Consider the following 20,759-nt stretch of genomic DNA (forward strand, 5'->3'; position numbering starts at 1 on the left):
GTACGCAACGCTACAGCTGCGACGATAAACTCTAGCTGCTAGCTTCTGCCTCTTACAGTAAAAGTTCTTCAAACTTTTTCTTGTGCACAAACCGTTTAACTCCTGTCACCTCCTGTCAGGTGTAAGTGTGAGGCTTCCCCGTGTCCTGTGAAGTGTGTCTTTGTCGCGTGACTCTGGATCTGAGCGCACACGGGGGTTTTTGGGATGCTCGTCAGGTGTTTATAGGGTTAACAGCGGCTGTGCTTCGGGGTAATAACACGTTCACTATCAGCTGTCAAGACGCAACTATCGGATTGGTCAGATTTCTCTAATAGACTTTCACTGGAGCAGATGGGCTGTTTTCAGATCGCCCCAAGTAGCTCAGTCGCATACTTTGAAACCCAGAAAATAATTAAATGGAGTAATAAAAAGCTAACAGTGAGGGGAGGAGTGATTAGACCATATTTTCTTTTGATTATGTTGTTTATAGTCAACATTAATGCAATATTTAAACACTAATACTGCCAAGCTATGTCATATTTTAATGTTAAATATGTTTCCAAATTAGCATGATTTCATTATGGACCAGCCGCCACTGAATTAAAGGCAACATTTTGAAGCCTACTTTACTATTCAAAAAATACAATATATTGTTTGTTTTTCTGTTTTGAATTGTTAATTGCTATGCCATTTTTAACACTTCAAAACCTATGGATAGACATACTGTTTAAACTACATACTTTTACTGTGTTACATCAGTGCTACATTAATTTGCGAAATGTTTTTAAATCGTAATGCGTTGAGCTCATTCTAAGTCAAATTTCTCTTCTCTTTTGTCCCACAGAACCAAGCCGAAGCCCATTACAAAGGCCACAAACATGCAAGGAAGCTCAAAGCCATGGAGGCGCAGAAGAACCGCCAGAAGAGGGCAGCAGAGGGTCTGTCCACGGGACGGGACAGAGAGCGAGACAGGGACCGAGGGAAGACCATCGCTGCCGAAACAACTCTACAGATGCACATGGAGACAAGCTTAGAGACCACAAGTGAGTACACCAGTGAAATGAAAGCTACAGTTGCTATGACGACGCTCAGGGTGTATTCAGTGCTGGTCCTGGTTTAAACCCAGTTAAGTCCTGTTGAAGATCTGGTTTATTCCCTAATCTTGTCCAAGTTTAGTGCCAATTTTGAAATGGTGTGTTCATCCTAGAGAGAAGGTACACTGCAAGTACTTTTCTGAGTCCACTATCTGCTTGTCTCCATGGAGATGTTATTCCTTTGCCTGAAATGTTCCACAGTTTGGCTTTAAACATGTCCAGTAGAGACAAGCAGGTGAGTTACAGGTCAGATCTGTGGAGAGGAGATCCCACTCACATAAGAATGGGATGACCTGGTGGCGTCACCTGTTTGTCTCCATAGAGATAGAAGCCATACCGTAGAATATTCCAGAAAAGCATTATTATCTCTGTTAAGACCAGCATGTGGTAAACTCAGGGGAGTCGACAGGGGAGGACAAATATAGACTGTATATACAAATGGACATAGCTAACCTGTTGGCCGCCGTATTCTAAATAGGAAATGAGCATAGGCACGATTCCAGCTCCATCAACTCTGGCTCCAATTCACTTTCTATTGAAAAACTGTGGCCCCTCTCTTTGTAACTGCTGCTGTCAGGTTCATCATTTTGGTCTTAAATTGTTCATATTAACCCGCTCTTTGGGATCATGGTATTTTTATTTAGCTATTTTGTCTGTAAATCAAGATATGAGTATTGATAACAGACAAATCAGGTGCCTTCTTTCCTCAAGGTCACTTCTGCTAGTGTTACGACAGGCTTTGTTGAGAGCGGTCGCCCCTATAACTGCTCGCCCCGAACACTATGGGTGACATCGCACTCCCTTAATCCACTTCTTTGTACAGTCTATGGGTAAACCCTCCACTAGAAATGTTACGCAGCGCAGCTTTAACCAACACCCTTCATTTCCCCCTTCCACTGTTTTATATATCGTCTCCATCACCTTGTATACCCCACTGTTATCTCTTCCCTGTTATGCTGCTTTGCGAGATAACATCTTCACCATCTGTCACCATCTCTTCTTCTGTTTACTCTGAAATTTCTGCTGTTTCATCTTCAAAAAATGTCCTTCAATTTAACCTTAACATCTAACTCCAGATCTGCCATCAGATGCCAAGGGTCTGAGGGAAAAAGATTGAAGTTTCTTTGTAGTCTGAAAACTTTCCCTGTCAACAGTATAAATCGAAGATACTCGTTTACGCTGGTTTGTGCTGCTTTGTGCCTGTAGCGTGGTGAAGTATAAAAAACAGACAGAAACAAAGAAAGGTAAAGATTGGAAAAATGATCATAATCACAGGGCTGTCGAATTCATCAAATTTCTAATGAGATCAAAGTTCTTCCATTTGTATTTGAGCTTTAGTCTTTTTAAAGGACCCATATTACACTGTTTTCTGATGTGTTATAATGTTATTTCCTCATCACAAACAGACCTGGAGTTGTGTTGTGTTTTGTTTCATCCACACGTTTAACACACAAACCCTGCAGATGTAGGCCGAGTTCTTTTCTTGAACAAAAAATACTCTGTTCCACCTTGTGATGTCATCTGGTAATACAGGAAGTCCCCCATTGTGTTTTTAAACTCCTTACGTCTTCATTAGAATCATTTGGATGATTTCAGCCCTGGAATTGTCAATCTCTACTGAACAACAGGTAAAAGGAGCTGATAACTTAAAAACTACCACTTTATGACATCACAATGTGGAACAGAGCATTTTGAGCTTTGGAGATGTAGACAGACTAATAATTTGGAGTTACTCAAATATGTGTGAATGAAACAAAACATAACTCCAATTTTGTGTAATATGGGACCTTTAATCAAGAGGTCTATAACCAAACCAAACTTGTGTCAGTACATGGTTTGGAGCAGAGTTTTTGTTTTGATATGCAATGATAATATTGTTTATGTGGGAAATTAATATGTATAATGTTGTATTTGTTAGTAATAAGAAAATATAAAGCTGAATAGCAAATGGTGATCAAAATGAGGATAAGCCTAGTTCTAAACTCAAACAACAATCATGTTATCACTTTAAGACATACAGATTAGATTCTTTAGTCAAACAATGTGTTAAGTGTCAGTCCTTATACCTACTTTAAATCCATCATTTTAAACTCCAAAATAAATATGTTCTTCTGAAAATACAACTGAAATCATGTGATTGTGAAGCATAGTAATACGACGCCCACCATAACACACAAGCTTTGACCCTGTCTGTCTGTGTAGAAAAGGGCAGTCCTGAGTGTGGGCTGTTCACATGACATTTAAGTGTGTCCATCTCTTCTTCCCCCTTTCTCTCTCTCTCTCTCTCTCTCTCTCTCTCTCTCTCTCTCTCTCTCTCTCTCCATATCTCTATCTTTCCCTCTTTTTTTCTCTCCCTCTTTCTGTCTCTCTCCATTGCAATTTGACACAAAAAATAGTAAAAAAAAAAAAATTCCTCCAAATTCTGAGCTCCAAAGCACACATACTTTTCAGATTATTTCAGTAGTAGTTTTAGCATAATTTATTACAATATTTATATTTTACAAACCTAGATTTCCAAAATATATTATATCTTATCACATAGGATACATTTAAAGCAGACCTATTGTGCTTGTGTCTGCTATATAATTATAACCTATGACACTAGTGGATCATTGTGTTATAATTTGCACATTTTAAATCACAGTATTCATCTAAAACAACTTCATAAAAGAAATAAGCGCCCTGACTTCCACGTTAGAAAACTGCAGTGCCCAATGTGAGCTGACGTCGCTGTAAACGTCATCACAACAAAGAGTCGTGTAGCTGTTGGCGCCCCCTATGGATAGCTGCATATTACACTAGCGAGTTGTGGATTTCTTTTTCATTTGTACCATAATGACAAATCCTGCAAATATCACTGATTAAGAAAATAAAATTGGACAGCAAAGTAAGTACACAGCAGTGGGTGTGGACTGTTGGCGGTGAAAACGGGGATTGATTCTTGAAAATAAGCGATTAAAAGTTGCTCAAACATGCACAAATCACCCCAAAAACAACTTCAAGAGTTTAAATGAGAAGAGGAAATAACTACAACATGGTTTAAATCTCTGAAAAGTCCATTTTGCAGAATAGGCTTTTGCTTTAAACATATTGAGGGTCAGAGTATGTCCCGTACTTCTTCAGACTTTCTTTTCTCCCCACTTTGAGTCTCCTTCAGAAAGAGGGCAGTGGACAAAAGAGTGCTGATAACGCTCTCATCAAATCTCTATTTAATATGCACCAAAACGGCCTCTGTGCTCGGAGAAGAACTAGAAGAATGAACAGTGAGATAAAATGAAAGAATTGACATAGAAATTGCTGGTTTTTAATACAATTCATAATGTGGAATAATTCCCCAATGCGATTTCGGCGAGGAGGAACACTATTTAATAAGCCAGGCAATTGTGTGATTGGCCTAATGTGAAATTAAAATTCAGCAGTGCGATGCAGTACAAAGGCGTCCTGAAAAGTAATAGCTCCAAATGAACACTCGCTGATATTACTTGTATCTGCGTGAGAGTGTGAAGTGGAGAGTGTGTTGGAGTGGACATATTGTGAGCCATCAGGACCCCATAACCCACATGTTTTCTCTGTCTGTCAGCCCAGTTTAAAGCAACAAAAGAACTCTGTTTAAAGGTGCATTATGTAACTTTTCTGGTGGAGGCACAGATAAGCGCATGGAGATGTCATTGCTTCGCTTGGAATGTTTCACAATATTGCATTAAACGTCCGTTAAAGGTTATACAAAATTGACTCTTGTGAGCTTTAAGACGTGTTATAATGTTGTTACCTCCTCAAAAATATACCTGGAGTTGCGGGGGGTTTTTTCATTCACACATGTTTGAGTAATCTGTTTTACTATGTCTCCAAAGCTCAGAATGCTCTGTTCCACCTTGTGATGTCATATATTGGTAGTTTTCAAGTTAACAGCTACCTTTTTACCTTTAGTTCAGTCGACATGGACAATCCCAGGCCTGAAATGAACCAAGTGATTCTAGTGAAGGTGTGTGGAGTTTAAAAACACAGTGGAGCACTTCCTGTATCACCACATGACATCACAAGGTGGAACAGAGTATTTTCAGTTTGAGAGAAGAACTCAGCCTAAATATGCAAGGCGTGTGTGTTAAATCAGTTACAAAATACATTTTAATGCACTTATATTTCGTATTCTGTAACCAAACCCATTTTCAAAGCATTCTTCCCATCTCTGGTCACCTGTTTGCCGCCATGGAGATTAACGATTTACTGATTTGCTTTTATTGTTGTTATCGAGGCCCTGTTGTGCTGGAGTCATAAAAATACACATTAGCGAGTGTATTGGGAGAGATAAAGAGACGCCAATAGTTTTAAGTGTCCTGCTTTACAAAGGGACATCATTATCTGGAAAGACATCAGTCAACTCCATGTCTGAATGACTCCGCTGTTTGAATAGGCTGCATCTCAGGCAATAATGAATTATAAGTGATCGTTTATTATTAGGGACTGTGGACTAGTATTCATTTTTATCAGCAAAGATTGGGCAGAATGTTCTTTTGCTGTGGAAATGATTTGAATCAACAAGTATCAAGCTAAAAAGTGCTTGTTTCCACTAAATATTTGGTACTTAAAGGGCCCATATTACCGTATTTTCTGATCCAAGTTACAATCTTATTTCCTCATCAAAAACATACCCAGAGTTGCATTTTCATTCACACAAACCCTGCATATTTAGGTTGAGCTCTTCTCTCAAACAAAAATACTATGTTCCACCTTGTGATGTCATCATGTGGTAATACAGGAAGTGCTCCACTGTGTTTTTAAACTGCACACACCTTCACTAGAATCATTTGGATAATTTCAGCCCTGGAATTGCCAAACTCTACTGAACAAAATGTAAATAGTAGCAGCTGACTTGAAAACTACCACTTCATGACATCACAAGGTGGAACAGAGCATTTAGAGTTTGGGAGATGCAGACAGACTAATAATAAATGTTTCTCGGGCAGGAATGCTACTTGGATGTACAGAGATTGGGAAAAATTGGTGCTTTTGGTGCTCTTCAGTCTAAAATCCAAGACACTCAAAAAGTACAAAATAATTAAACGCTTTGATTACCACGTGGCAGATAAAGTGAAAATCACACCAACGGGTTTCGGCCCTTCAGCCTTCATCAGGGCAAACTCGAGATGGCTGTCCCAGAGCGGATTTAAAGTCATAGGTATAGATCACATGACCAAAGTGGGCTGGCACACAATCACCTGGTGCATGATGGGACATGTAAGCTGAGCCAGGTTTAGTTCTTTACACGACATTAGATCATACATACATTCATGTTCATATTAGTGTAAATAACAACCACATAATAAAAAAGGAGGAAAGAGGAGTAATCTAACTCTCCACTGAGGCCTGTAAACTGGGTAGCCTTGAGAGTATAGATCCAATAACACAACTCTGGGCATGTTTTTGAGGCTCTAACAACATTCTACCATGGCTTAAAGCTCACAAGAGTCAATTTTGCATAATATAGGACCTTTAAATTATTCATAAATATTATCCTTGAATTTGACAGTTTGAAATTGTGATTGTAGATTTCAAACGATTATCAGAGTTAGGCAGTGTGTTTTCGTTGAAATGGTATATGATGGTGTTGCATTGATTGAGACAGTGATGTGATGCTGTGTGATCTGAGACTGCAGCTGTTCGATACATGGCCTTTGCTTTGACAGATTCCCAATGCCAGAGCAGAGCTGTCACTGCGTCTCACACAAGTCTGACAAATAATGAGGCTCAAAAGGACAAGTTTAAAGATATTCACGGGTTTATTTCAAGTATTTTGATAACAGAATATGAGCTGTGTTTGGTTTATGTCTTTGCAAGGATAACGCAGGCTGCAAACTTAAACTGATCTCTCGTCATCTTGAAACTTGTAATTTTTCTAGTGGAGCGTCCGTCACTACTTTTCACCATGGAGATGTGATTGCTTGCCGATAATGTTTCACAGTATGGCATTGAACATAACTAGCTACATGGAGACAAGCAAGAGATGTTGCTAAGTTGCACCCCCATTCATAGTGAGAGTGATAGTTTTTTATGTATTTTTGGACAATAAAAACAACTGTAATGCAATGGAAATAAGTTTAAAACCATACTGTGAAATATTACCTATGCACCTCCAAACCCCATATTGGCAGTGGTAGCGCCGGGGGATCCTTTTTGATGATGTAAGAAAGTGAAAAGTAAACCTGATGTCCAGATATTGCAGAGTTAAGGTCAAATCTGCGTGATCTGTTCTCTTTAAAATAGCAGTAACTTTTGATTAGATTAGTCATAGGGCACATATTTGATGATTTTCTTGTTGTCCGTAGAAATCCGGAATAAACCAAACTTTTAATCTCGCAAACAAATACAATTCATTTCCACTATAGATTGTATAAAGAATCGGACTGAGTGAGTGTTACGTCGCCCATAGCGTTCGGCTCCAGTCAAATGAAGCTCATCGAGGCTAGCAGATGTAGGGGTGAATTTGGAGCCAAGTTCCATATTTGGAATTCTGACCGCAAGTATCATAGCAACCACAGAGCCAATCCAGAGCAAGGCTGTTGGAAGTAACACCCCTTCCCGCCTGCCCTACTGGTCTAACAGGGAGCGGGTGCAACACTGTCAATCAAACCTGTTGCTAACGCTAGCGGGAGAGACCTCAAGGAAAGATGGTGCCTGATTTATCTGTTATTAATGTTCACATCTTGATTTACGGACATAATAGCGAAATAAAATCCCCATAGTCATGTAGAGCGGGTTAATACAAACATTTTAAGACCAAAATGACGAGTCTGACAACAGTAGTTACAGAGAGAGGGGCAGCAGTTTTCCAATGTAAAGTGAATTGGAGTCAGAAGTGTGCCCATGATCACTTTCCATTTGGAACGTGGTGGCTAACAGGTTCGCTATGTCCATTTATATACACAGTCTATGATTTTCACTCATATTGTAAAGGCAACACTTGTGACAAAATCAGCCTGCTTCTATCTGCATCTAATCATGAATCATTTTATCCATCACAAACCAGGAACAAAAAACGTGCATTCGTACTGCTAGCGGGGTCGCCTCTCCACAGATCTGACCTGTAACTCGGCTTGATGGCTGCTCCTACTTTTTTCCATGAAGGTAGATGAGAAAGTGCAATCTCCTCAAATGGAGAGATCAAAGTTTAAACACATAATTATAAATCATCCTTTTATTTCCTGGGTCAAACGTCTTTTCCAGAACGAGCAGACCATTTCATTAACGATACATTTCTTTCTTTTTTCCTTCTTAAAGTCTTTGTGAATCTAAACTTTTCTCTGCCAAACTCAGCGTGCTTATTTAAAATGGCCCTGTTCTCTCTGTGAGCGTGTGCACTTTGATTCTGTCTGTCCCTGTAAATCCGCTGATCACTATCGTCCCTCCGGAGGCTTCTCAGGTGCCGGTGTCGCTCACGTAAGCTCCCGGATCATAGCACAGAGCCCCCCTGTGTCCTCCCCATCTTCTTATACGCCCCCCCCTCCTACCCCTGTCCCATAGAGAGAGGTAGAGGTCATTCTCATTACATGGGAGGACTCCTGTCTAATCTTGCTCTTATACATGTCGCCTTTATATAACCGTGCCAGCGAAACAAGGCTGTACGTTCATTGTCTGAGTATAAAAACTTAACGTAGTCAGTTTTTATTATGTTTTTAATTGTAAGGTGTAGAATATTATTGGTCAGCTTACACAGTCAAGTCAATCAAACTTTCAGTCAATACTTTTTCATTACTGCGTGCTATAGGGCAACAGTGCACAGTTGGTGGGTAAGCCAATACTCCAGTGGTGGAGACAATATAAAGCTATGAAAATGGATATAACCATCTACCCCCCAATTACTCATGGTTCCAAGTCTTTATAATTGCAAAACGAAGCTTAATGCCTTTGCAGATGTCATTCATTTCTTTTAAAGGGCACACTGACCACACGTGTTTGCTTTGACATTTCGTGTTTTAGAGCTTAAAAGACCCATATTACACTATTTTCTAATATGTTATAGTGTTGTTTCTTCATCACACACATACGTGGAGTTGTGTTTTGTTTCATTCACACACGTTTAACACACAAACCCTGCATTTTTAGGCTGAGTTCTTCTCTCAAACAGAAAACACTCTGTTCCACACATCTTCACTAGAGTCATTTGGATAATTACAGCTCCGGAATTGCCAATCTCTACTGAACAAAACGTGAAAAGTAGCTTGAAAACTACCACTTCATGACATCACAAGGTGGAACAGAGCATTTTGAGCTTTGGAGATGTAGACAGACTAATAATAAAATGTTACTCAAACATAAGTGAATGAAACAAAACAGTTCTGAGTATGTTTTTGAGGAGAAGCAACATTCTAACTTAAAGCTCACAAGAGTCCATTTTGCTTAATATAGGACCTTTAATGCCTATATATAGAAAACACACACTATTTGAAGCCAGCTTTTCTTCTCTGCTTGGACTTTTTGAGACTCAGAGCAACACAGCTTTGTAAAAAGGATTACTGAAACGGGCATGAAGGAAGCTAAATACGACTCCAGCTATGTTTCATTTAGAGGTAATATTATACCATGGTTAAAAGCTAAATCTTTAGTATAATATGTGGGTAGAAAACCAAAATGATTGGAGATTCAGTTCCAGGTCTGATCAGTGCGCACTGTTGTTGTGTCATTGGGCAAGACACTTTCTCCACTGAGCCTGTGTCGTATCAGAATGAAAAATGTTTTTGAAGGGTTTCTATAGGCGTATATATTGGCAGCATAGACTGTATATATAAAACGACATAGCTAACCTGCTAGTGGTCGCGTTGCAAATAGGAAGTGATCATGGGCGCACCTCCTGCTCCATCGACTCCAGTGGCTCCAATTCACTTTACACGAGAAAACTGTGGCCTCTCTCTCTGTAACTGCTGCTGTCAGACTCGTCATTTTGATCTTAAAATGTTCGTATTGACCTGTTTTATATGATCCTGGTATTTTTCATTCCGCTATTGTGTCCGTAACTCAAGATATGAACATAAATGACAAAAAATCAGCTGCCTTCTTGACTGACTTTGACCACCTGAAAAAAAACGTCTCGTCCTTTGCGTTGTACTGTAGTGTCTGTAGTTCAATGGGAGTAGAAGGACCCTTATCTCCAGTGATGAATTTACTCTGAGAAAATCAATGAGCCCAGATGCATTGAAGGTGTATGGGAGGAGAAGGCCGAGCAAATGAAATGGTATAGAGAGCAATTGTACAGTGTTATTGGATAGCGGATTCCCCCAGGAGGGCTATGAGGTGGGCCTGTAACAGAACTACAGTGACTTATTGGCTTGGCAGTCGATTAGCTTCTTTCTATTGACTTGGTTGATATTTAAATAGACTGGGACCTGGAGAGAGTGAGTGAACAGGGGAAGTGGAAGGACAAAGCAGCAGATTGCATTGACGTGGTGCGGACCTAATCTACCTTGTTCCACATGGATTAAAATAAAGAGAGATATCAACAAATACCACAAAGCTGCTACTTATAAGAAGGTGTTTATGTGCACTGCAAGTTGTGTTAAAAGTGGAAATGGCTACTTTGAGATAAGAAAACTGAATAATTTTATTTAGCAGGTTCCCTTTTTAAGGATTTGGTTTTGATTCGTCTGCTGATGTTTCCCATTGTGAACTTTTACAAAAAAAGCTGTGTTATAATGTTGTTACCTCCTCAAAAACACACCCGGAGTTGTGTTTTGTTTCATTCACATGTTTGAGTGACCCTTTATTATAAGTCTGCATTGCCAAAGCTCAAAATGCTCTGTTGCACCTCGTGATCTCATGTTGTGGTAGTTTTCAAGTTAACAGCTACGTTTGACCTTATGTTCAGCAGAGATTAGTGAAGTTGGGACACTTCCTGTATTACCACATGACATCACAAGGTGGAACACAGTGTTTTCTGTTTGAGAGAAAAACTCAGCTGAAATATTAATGCGAAATGAGTGTGAAACATTTGTGAATGAAACAAAACACAACTCCAGGTCTGTTTGTGATGAGGAAACAACATTATAACATAGATCAGAAAGTAATATAGGTCCTTTAAGTACATTATCAGACAAATAGAGGTTGACTGAAGGTTTCTAGGTAGCGAATATTTACTAATAAAATGTATTATTGATGAAAATGAAATTTGGATGTAATAATGCCACAGTCTTTATCATAGCTCCTTATGTGTAGAGTGTGCATAGTCCAGATAATGATTATAATTAGTAAAAATACAACAATTAGCGTTTACTCTGTCTGTCCATAGTTCACATAGATTCACATATTAGCCACCTGGAGATGTTACTACTTTGCCTGGAATGTTCCACTGCCAGGCATTAAACAGGCAGGTCTTGGATCTCTCATTAGAAAAGTGACATGGCACATCCTTAAGAGCAACATAAGAAATACCACATCTGTGTCTGTCTGAATGCTAATAGGCTAAACAGTGCCGGTTCATTATCACCAATTAAAATCAGCCTCTGTTTTACAAAAGTGTAAGAAATACTTCTCCTGGAATGTTCAGTAGTGAACAGGGTGGGGGTAAGTGGGGTTGAGGTGACGTCAACTTGTTTTCATAGAGATAGATGGAAGTTTATGTTGATCACCAGAAAAGTTAACATAGTGTACATTGTATTGGTTTATCTTTACCTCACCCTTGAGTTTTATCATAAGTTGTTTTAAGAGCGACAGTTGGTGGAGTGTTTGTCCACTGATCTGAAGGTTGGCAGTTTGAATCCTGCTCTCGACATAAACATCATTGGTAGAGCAGTCAGATCCACTTAGGTTGACGGTGCGATTCCAGCTCTCACAGATGATTGCTATCATTGTGACACTTAACCCACCTCTCCCCTTGTGTTTGCATACACTGGTGTATGAATGTGTGTGTGATGTAAAATGCTTTGAGTACCTTGAAGGTGTAAAAGCGCTATATAAAAATGTGACCTTTAACCATAAATGGAAATAAGGTGCTTGTATTTATTCTTAAAATTGTCTAACAAACCCTCATCTTACGACGATGACTTTGTGCACTCCTCCATAAATAACCCCTTGCTTCTTGTTTCTTTCAGATCTTCAGTCTGATCTGGAGCCAGTGACTTTGGACATCAAGATGGAGGAGAGTCCGAAGAGCTCAGTGATGCTAACACCAGAATCTGAAGCTTCATCTGTGGACCTGGTCACTCTTTCTCCTCCTCAAATCTCCCCCTCGTATCAGCTCTCAGAGACGGCCTCAGACACCAGCGCTCCCGAAGGGCAGGAGGTGGAGGACACGATGGATCCAAGCAGCCAGGGGGAGTCGTCGAGCACAACTGAGGAGACGCAAACGGATGAGGAAAACAAGAAGAGCAAATCGCATCTCCACTGTCCAGTCTGTAAAGTCACCGTCAACTCCACCTCGCAACTGGAAGCACACAACAGTGGTAGGGTTCATGATCACTCAGTCATATTCTGTAGTTCCTATGTTATGTTTTTCCTAAATGTGATTTTGAAGATATTTGCACTTTATTCTGGAAGTTGCCTTGGATGTCGCCATCGTTGTATTGTATTATTTTGTATGGGGCTGCTGATCTTGACAGCAGATAAGTTCTACAAAACTGTTGTAAAGCCTCCCAGAGAGTCGGTGCATTGTTGACTCATAACCTATTTTATGTCATATCAACTTTTCTCAAATTATCCATTCAAATGAGTGGCATTCCCACAGAGAAAGTGCTGTTTAGAAGCATTTAGAGGCGGGCTGGAATGGTAGAATATGGATTATCTCAGCCTATATATGGGTTTCAGAATGATTAAAAAAATAGGATGCCATTGTGATTAACATTTTATTTTATTTTTTTTGAATGGGAAACAGTCCTCATGAATACCATTAAATTTTGTGACCTATAGTATATAGGTCACAAAATATAACCAAATATTCAGGTTTTGAATGGGCAAAAGTCCGAAGGTCCGAGGATCGAGGCCTGCTTGGACCTAGTATGAAAGATTGGCAGCCTTGCTTCTGTCAGTCTGCCCCAGGCAGCTGTGGCTACAATAGTAGCTTACCATCACCAAGTGTGGAAATGAATAAATAATGACTATAGTGTAGCGCTTTGAAAAAGTGTGTTACAAGTGTAAGCCATTACTATTACCCATAATCTCACGCTGAAACCCATGAATAGCAAGGCCCACACACGTTTCCCAACCACTTCAAATAAAGTTCTGAAAGATTTTGAACAAAGCCTTTGACGCCTCTATATCTGTCCTGTCTGGCACTGTACAATCAGACTCCACTTTGCACTGACCCTCGTGTTTGTTGTTCTCAGGTACAAAGCACAAGCTGATGCTGGAGGGACAGAGTGTGCAGCCCCGGAGGAGAGGGAAGGTGATGTCTGCTCGGGCCGGCTGCAAGAGCAAAAGGCTGGGCACCAAAGGCAGTGTGGGCGTCCCCAGCAAGAACTACCAGTGTGAAGTCTGTGAGATCTCTGTCAACTCTGAGACACAGCTGAGCCAGGTGAGAAAAACTACTTTAGTCTATGGTTGTCAAAAGTATCGAAAATCTGATAGTACTCGATGCTAAAAATAGTATCGAAACCAGATACTTATTTGAGCAGGTATCGCTTTAGAATGATCTTGAGCTGTATCAGAACAAGTATAAGACACACAGACTAGTATACACCCGTGGACCACTATGGAACCTACTTGGATGACTGAGGGATTACACAGATATAAGGACACATGGGAATAGAAAAGAAAGTACTACCATTTAATGTTGAAAAGCACATTCTATTGTCTAAATTAAGGATGCTTTTTATTGTCATCATGGTATCAGAATCGGTTTTGAGTATCAAGTTATCAAGTTTGAAATTTTTATATCATGACAACATCACTGCTGTTAATTCAGACTTTTGGATACCTTAGCATTGAGCACATTGTATAACTCAAAATGTACAGTAGTAAGTGTGAACTAGGGTCAGGGCTGAACGATTTGGGAAAAATATCTAATTGCAATTATTATGACAAGCATGGATTGTGGATTGTGATTAGATTTGCGATTTATGTTTTAAAGATCATATATTATGCAAAATTTACTCTTATCAGCTCTTATTCTCTGTATTAGCTAGCTCCGTAGCTCCTCAAAATCAAACCTGGAGTCGTGTTTTGTTTCATGCACACATTTGAGTAACACTTTATTATCAGTCTGTCTACATCTCCAAAGCTCAAAATGCTCTGTTCCACCTTGTGATCTGATGAAGCAGTAGTTTTCAAATTAACAGCTACCGTTCACCTTTTGTTTAGTCGAGAATGATTCTAGTGAAAGTGTATGGAGTTAAAAACACAGTGGAGCACAGTGGAATGAAACAAAACACAACTCCAGTTCTGTTTGTGAAGAGGAACAACATAACATAGATCCGAAAATAGAGTAATATGAGGTCTTTAATAATAAGATTCACATTTTAAACACGTCCAGCAGAATTGACAAAAACACTGAAATATGGAAATATGAACTGACAAACTAAAACAAGAATTCCATTTCAGAACATGTTTGTAGAGACATAAACTACAGTGTTAGCCGTTTTTATGCTGAAAGGAGAAGACAGGAGATTTTGTTGTTTGTGGAGGAAATTATAATACTTAAAAAATTGCTGCCTTTGTGATGTGCTGGAGTTGTCAAAAGTATCAGTATCCAGATACTAACTGATACTGAAGTTATTGCAAATTTTGAACAAGTATTCATGTTGGGAAAAAAGCACAAAATTTGACCTTTCATGTATAATTTTAGAATTATATTAACAGAACTAGTATAAAACCACACCATAGACTGTATATATAAATGGACATAGCTCACCTGCTAGCCAAATAGGAAGTGAGCATGGGTGCACTTCTGGCTCTAATGACTCTGGCTGCACTTCCCTTTCTATTGAAGGTCCCTCTCTCCGTAACTGTTGTCAGGTTTATCATTTTGGTTTTAAAATCTTTATTTCGCAATTGTGTCTGTAAATCAAGATATGAACATTAATAACAGACAAATCAGGCTCCTTCTTTTCCAGAGGTTGCTCCCGCTAGTGTGAGCAACAGGTTTGATTGACAACATTGCTAAGTGCCTACTCTATGCTAAACCAGCAGTGCAGGCAGGAAGTGGCATTATCTTCAACAGCCTCGCTCTGGCTTGGCTCGTTGGTTGCTATGATACTCGTGCTCGGAATTCCAAATATGGAATATATAACTGCTCTAGCCTCATTTGACTGGAGCCAAACGCCACGGGTGACATCACACTTCCATAGTCCACTTCTTTATACAGTCTATGGGCTACACAGTAATTTTAAAGAAACCTTTTTTTTTTTGTATTGAAAATGTCCATCTGTTGCCTAAAAATTTGTGTTATTATGGTATCGAAATCAGTTTGAACCCATACAAACAAATTACAATACAGCTACTTCTTCTATTAGTGTAGCGGTTCATATTTCAGTCTTCTCTAGAATGTAATCTCTTATGGACATGTTTAAAATGTGAAAAATGAAGTGAATCTTAAAACACAAATCTGTAGCAAAATGCAACAGAAAAATAATTTCCCAAATTCTTCAGGCCAAATTTTCAAGTTGATTAGTACATCGTTATGTTACTGTGGTTACAGCTGTGAAAAGGGCAGACAATGAAGCAAAATATCCCCCGAAAGCACTCAGCCGTAGTTAGTGAGTCTCCCTGTGTCTACTCGGGGTGTTGTTTAAAAGGGCAGACGGGTCCTGGTAAATCTCTATGGAGCAGCGGCACTCTCCAATTCAACAAGGCTCAGGGCAGTGACACTTTTGGTCAGTTTTTCTCTAGTGTTACTAAAGTTAACCTCTCGGAACGCAGCGGGTAGCAGGTTGAGTTCAGCGCTCTAGGATTCAAAATGAAATATGATCAAACTAGGTCAAAATATTAATTATTCATGCATATAAATATCCCTTGCCCAACTTCGAGTTCCATTTTTCTCTGTCTCCAGTGGGTCTCCCAAAAATCATAAAGTAAGAAGTAGTGCACAGCGATGGTCACTAGACTGATCAATATAAACCACAATGCATTATGAGAGTCAACAACCGTAGACTTATAACCGTGGACTTGGGGAGTGTGACGTCACCCATAGTTTTCGGCTTCAGTCAAGCTCATCAAAGCTAGCAGTTATAAGGGTGAATTTGGAGTCAAGTTCCAAATTTGGCGTTCCAATCAAACCTGTTGGAAAGAAGGCGCCTGATTTGTCTGTTATTAATTTTCATATCTTGATCTAGGAACACAATAGTGAAATAAAAATACCAGGGTCATGTAAAGCGGAGTAATACAAACATTTTAAGACCAAAATGACGAGTCTGACAGCAGCAGTTACAGAGAGAGGAGCAACCGTTTTTCAATTGAAAGTGAATTGGAGTCAGTGGAGCCGGAAGCGTGACATGCTCACTTTGAATTTGGAACGCAGTGGCTAGCAGTTTAGCTATGTCCATTTATATAGACAGTCTTTATACAGTCTTTGGTTTTAACACATTGTTGTTCCATAAATATGAAAATAACGATATGAAAATAATAACAGTATAAAGTTCCTACTGTTAGCTGCTTCCCTTAGCTTGAGCTGTTAAAAGACCAGTAGGCCTAGTTTCCACTCTCTACCCTATTTATTACACCAACATATTTTGACTGGAGTTTAGCAGACTTTCATTTTAATAATAATAAAGATAATACATTTTATTTACTTATTCACACCCAAGGACAGTGTATAGAACAAGTTAATCAACGAGAGCTAGGACACACAGGGCCTCTGCTGTCTCAGGACATACAGTCATGATAAAAATAATATCATGCTGAGGCCCTGTGATGGAGCTATATCTACAGTTACACCACGTAGACTGATTAACAGAAGGACAGTTAGACTGTCCAATCAGAGACATTTAGTTCACATTCCCTGTAAGACGATAACATCCAGTCCTACTGAAACTAATCTGAAACTTGCTGTGCTCAATGTCAGATCTTTATGTAACAAGTCCTTTTTAATTAATGATTTTATTTCCTCTTTTAATCTTGATTTTATGTTTTTAACTGAAACATGGCTCGACAAAAACACAGGTAATGCAATTCTAGTGGAATCATCTCCACCCAACTTCAAATTTGAATCTGAAACATGACTATACAAAAAAGGTGGAGGTGTGTGTGCATTTTTTAGAGATAATTTAGTTACTCACGGATTGTCATTTTGGGTGTTTTCATCTTTTGAGTATGTTTCATTTAAAATGGAGCTAAAGCAATCCCCCTCCATACTCTACTTAGTCATACACAAACCTCCCCAGCACTGTCTGAGTTTTATTGATGATTTTACTGAGATGCTTTCAGTCGTATGCACAGACTTTGATGGTTTAGTCATTACAGGTGATTTTAATGTACATATGGATAATGTGTTTGACAGGAACGCTAAAGAGCTCAGTTCTGTCCCTGAAACCTTTGGTCTGACTCAGCATGTCAGCGAGCCCACCCACAACAGAGGACACACTCTGGACCTGCTCATTACAAAAGGAGTAAATATTTCAAATGTCAATGTGGTAGATGTTGCTCTGTCTGATCATTTCTGTGTCTTTTTTGACATGTCTGTTATTCCCAAACCAGCGGCTGGTCCTGCAGTTGTTCGAACTAGACACATAAATGATAAAACAGGTGCACTGTTCATGGAAATGATACACTTTGAAAATGCCTCATGTTCTAATGTTGATGATTTGTTGAACTCTGTAACTTCGAGTATTTTGAATATTCTGGACACCGTTGCCCCGATGAAGGTTAAAATGATTAAAGATAAGCAGAAAGCGCCATGGGGGAATGATGACTCAGTCAGGGCACAGAAAAGGGAGTGCCGGAGGGCCGAGCAGGAATGGCGCAAGTCAAAGCTCCAGGTTCATTATGAGATTTACAGAGAAAAAATGCACATGTACAACCACAGTTTATGTAGAACAAGGCAAAGGTATTTTTCTGACATTATTGGAAGTTGTAGTAACAACTCTTGTGTCCTGTTTGCTCCAGCTCCACTGCAGTTAGAACTAATTTCCACATCTAAGTGCAATGAGTTTGCAGTGTTCTTTAATGACAAGGCTCAGGGTATTAAAAATGCCATAAATTCCACAATGCAAATAACACCTCAGCAGCCACCTAGACACTTAGAGCTGACTCACTTTGCACCTGTAACTGACAAAACTGTCCAAGAGATTGTCACCAGTCTGAGTTCATCTACATGCTGCCTCGATGTGTTACCCACTAAATTTCTAAAGTCTGTGCTCAACAGTTTGCTGTCACCACTCACTCTCATAGTTAATATGTCACTTCAACCTGGAACATTCCCAAGCGCTTTGAAAACTGCGGTTATCAAGCCTCTCCTAAAGAAGAGCAGTCTTGATGCCACAATATTGAACAATTACCGACCAATCTCAAATCTGCTGTTTTTAGGCAAAGTCCTTGAAAAAGTTGTTTACCAACAGCTTATTAACTTCCTCGAAATTAACAACTCCTTTGATGTCTTCCAATCAGGTTTTAGACCCCACCACAGCACTGAGACTGCTCTTATCAAGGTGACAAATGACATCCGCCTGAACACTGATGCAGGCAAAGTCTCAGTCTTGATCCTGTTAGATCTGAGTGCTGCCTTTGACACTGTGGCTCATGGGATTCTCTGACAGAGACTGTAGGACTGGGTGGGCATCTCTGGTACAACACTAAATTGGTTCAAGTCCTATTTAGAAAACAGGGAGTACTTTGTTGAAATTGGAAAATGCATATCAGATAAAATGTCCCTGACCTGTGAGGTGCCCCAGGGTTCAATCCTGGGACCCCTGCTGTTCAATCTCTACATGCTGCCGTTAGGCCAGTTAATACGCAGCAATAATGTGTCCTACCACAACTCTGAAGATGACACTCAGGTCTATGTCTCACTTGCAGCAGGTGAATATGGACCAGTGGATTCACTCTGCCACTGCATCCAACAAATCAGTGTGTGGATGCAAAACAACTTTCTTCTGCTAAACTCAGACAAGACTGAAGTCATCATCTTTGGCCCACAGAAACATAGAGAAAGTGTCAGCAGTCACCTCCAGTCTCTCTCTCTAAAACCTTCAAATCAGGCTAGAAATCTAGGGGTAATAATGGACTCAGACTTGAACTTTAAGAGCCACATCAAATCAATAACATCTGCAGCTTTTTGCCACCTAAAGAACATTGCAAAAATCAAAGGTATACTGTCAAAGCCAGACTTAGAGAGACTTATCCATGCATTTGTCTCCAGTAGGTTAGACTACTGTAACGGCCTGCTCACTGGCCTCTCCAAACGAGCCTTAACACAGCTGCAGTACATCCAGAACGCTGCTGCTCGGGTCTTGACTAGAACCAGGAAGTACGAGCACATAAGTCCTGTGCTCAAAGCAGCTCTGCTTGTGTACAAGTCTCTCCATGGCCTAGGTCCAAAGTACATCTCTGACATGTTGGTGCCATATGAACCATCTCGCACACTGAGGACTTCAGGAACCGGCCTCCTGCTGGTGCCCAGAGTCAGGACTAAACATGGAGAATCAGCATTTAAGTTTTATGCAGCTAAAACCTGGAACAGTCTTCCTGAAGATGTGAGACAGGCCTCTACTTTGACAATGTTTAAATCCATGCTCAAAACGGTTCTGTTCAGCTGTGCATACGACTGAAAGGGTTTTATTATACACTCTTCTCTTTTAATGGTAACTTTATGATGATTATTTGTGATTATTTATGTTTTGATTTGTGTGATTTTAATGTCTTTCTTATACTGTAAAGCATTCTGTGTACGAATTGTGCTATACAAATAAACTTGCCTTGCCTTAAAAACATAAAAATGAATATGGTAAAGAGAATTTTGAAGCTGATTTTTTGTTTAATGGGAAGCCAGGGAAGTTCTTGAAAGATGGGAATGATGTGGTGAATTTATGGGAGCCCTGATGATGATCTGTGGAATTTTGAAGTAGCTGCAGTTTCTGGAGGGATTTGACCAAAGTTACAACAGTCAGTCCAAGAGGTGACAAGATTGTGGGCAAGAATAGCAAGAGCAGCATTTTATCCAGACACTAGAGTGATGTGACCCACGGCAAGATGTAAGTAGGGAACTGAGTGTCCAAATCACTCTCTGAATTAATGCAAGCAGGAGCAAAAGCTACAATTTCTCAAACTGTTACTCAAGTAAATGTCACTTAATTGGTCGCAAGTGAATTGGCTTTGGCTTTTATTGTAAAATGAACAGTTAATCAGTTCAAAACCTTCATTATTTGAAGACGAGTACCCAAACATTGCTGTATTTCACCTTGATATTACTTTCCTGGGTTTGTTGTATGAAATAGGTCAGGTGTTTGAAGTGTCTTGCTGAACAACACAACAGTGACATTCACAACTGTACTGGTTTTGCCGTGTCCCGGTTTGATCTTGGTTTGATATTGGTTTGGTCCTGCTTTAGTTCTGGTTCAGTCCTCGTTTAGGCCTGGATTACTCCTGCTTTAGTCTTAATTTAGTCCTGCTTTAGTCCTTGTTTAGTCCTGGTTTAGTCTTGGTATGGTCCTGGTTTAGTCCTGGTTTAGTCCTGGTTCGGTCCTGGTTTAGTCCTGGTTTAGGCCTGCATTCGTCCTGCTTTAGTCCTGCTTTAATCCTGGTTTAATCCTTGTTTAGTCCTTGTTTAATCCTAGT

At 39.7% G+C, this 20,759-nt stretch overlaps 1 protein-coding gene across 3 annotated transcripts in view; it reads left to right on the forward strand.

The window, feature by feature from the left end:
- Nucleotides 1-20,759, forward strand: part of znf385c (zinc finger protein 385C) — a 242,703-nt gene that overhangs the window by 211,125 nt on the left and 10,819 nt on the right. For all 3 annotated transcript variants that reach the window (XM_055223916.1, XM_055223914.1, XM_055223913.1), the window contains exons 4-6: nt 824-1,022; nt 12,152-12,502; nt 13,382-13,569. In XM_055223916.1, the coding sequence (XP_055079891.1) occupies nt 824-1,022; nt 12,152-12,502; nt 13,382-13,569 (738 nt within the window). The remainder of the gene's footprint in view (nt 1-823; nt 1,023-12,151; nt 12,503-13,381; nt 13,570-20,759) is intronic.

The sequence above is a fragment of the Periophthalmus magnuspinnatus genome, chromosome 8, assembly GCF_009829125.3.
Source record: "Periophthalmus magnuspinnatus isolate fPerMag1 chromosome 8, fPerMag1.2.pri, whole genome shotgun sequence".
Lineage (NCBI taxonomy): Eukaryota > Metazoa > Chordata > Actinopteri > Gobiiformes > Gobiidae > Periophthalmus > Periophthalmus magnuspinnatus.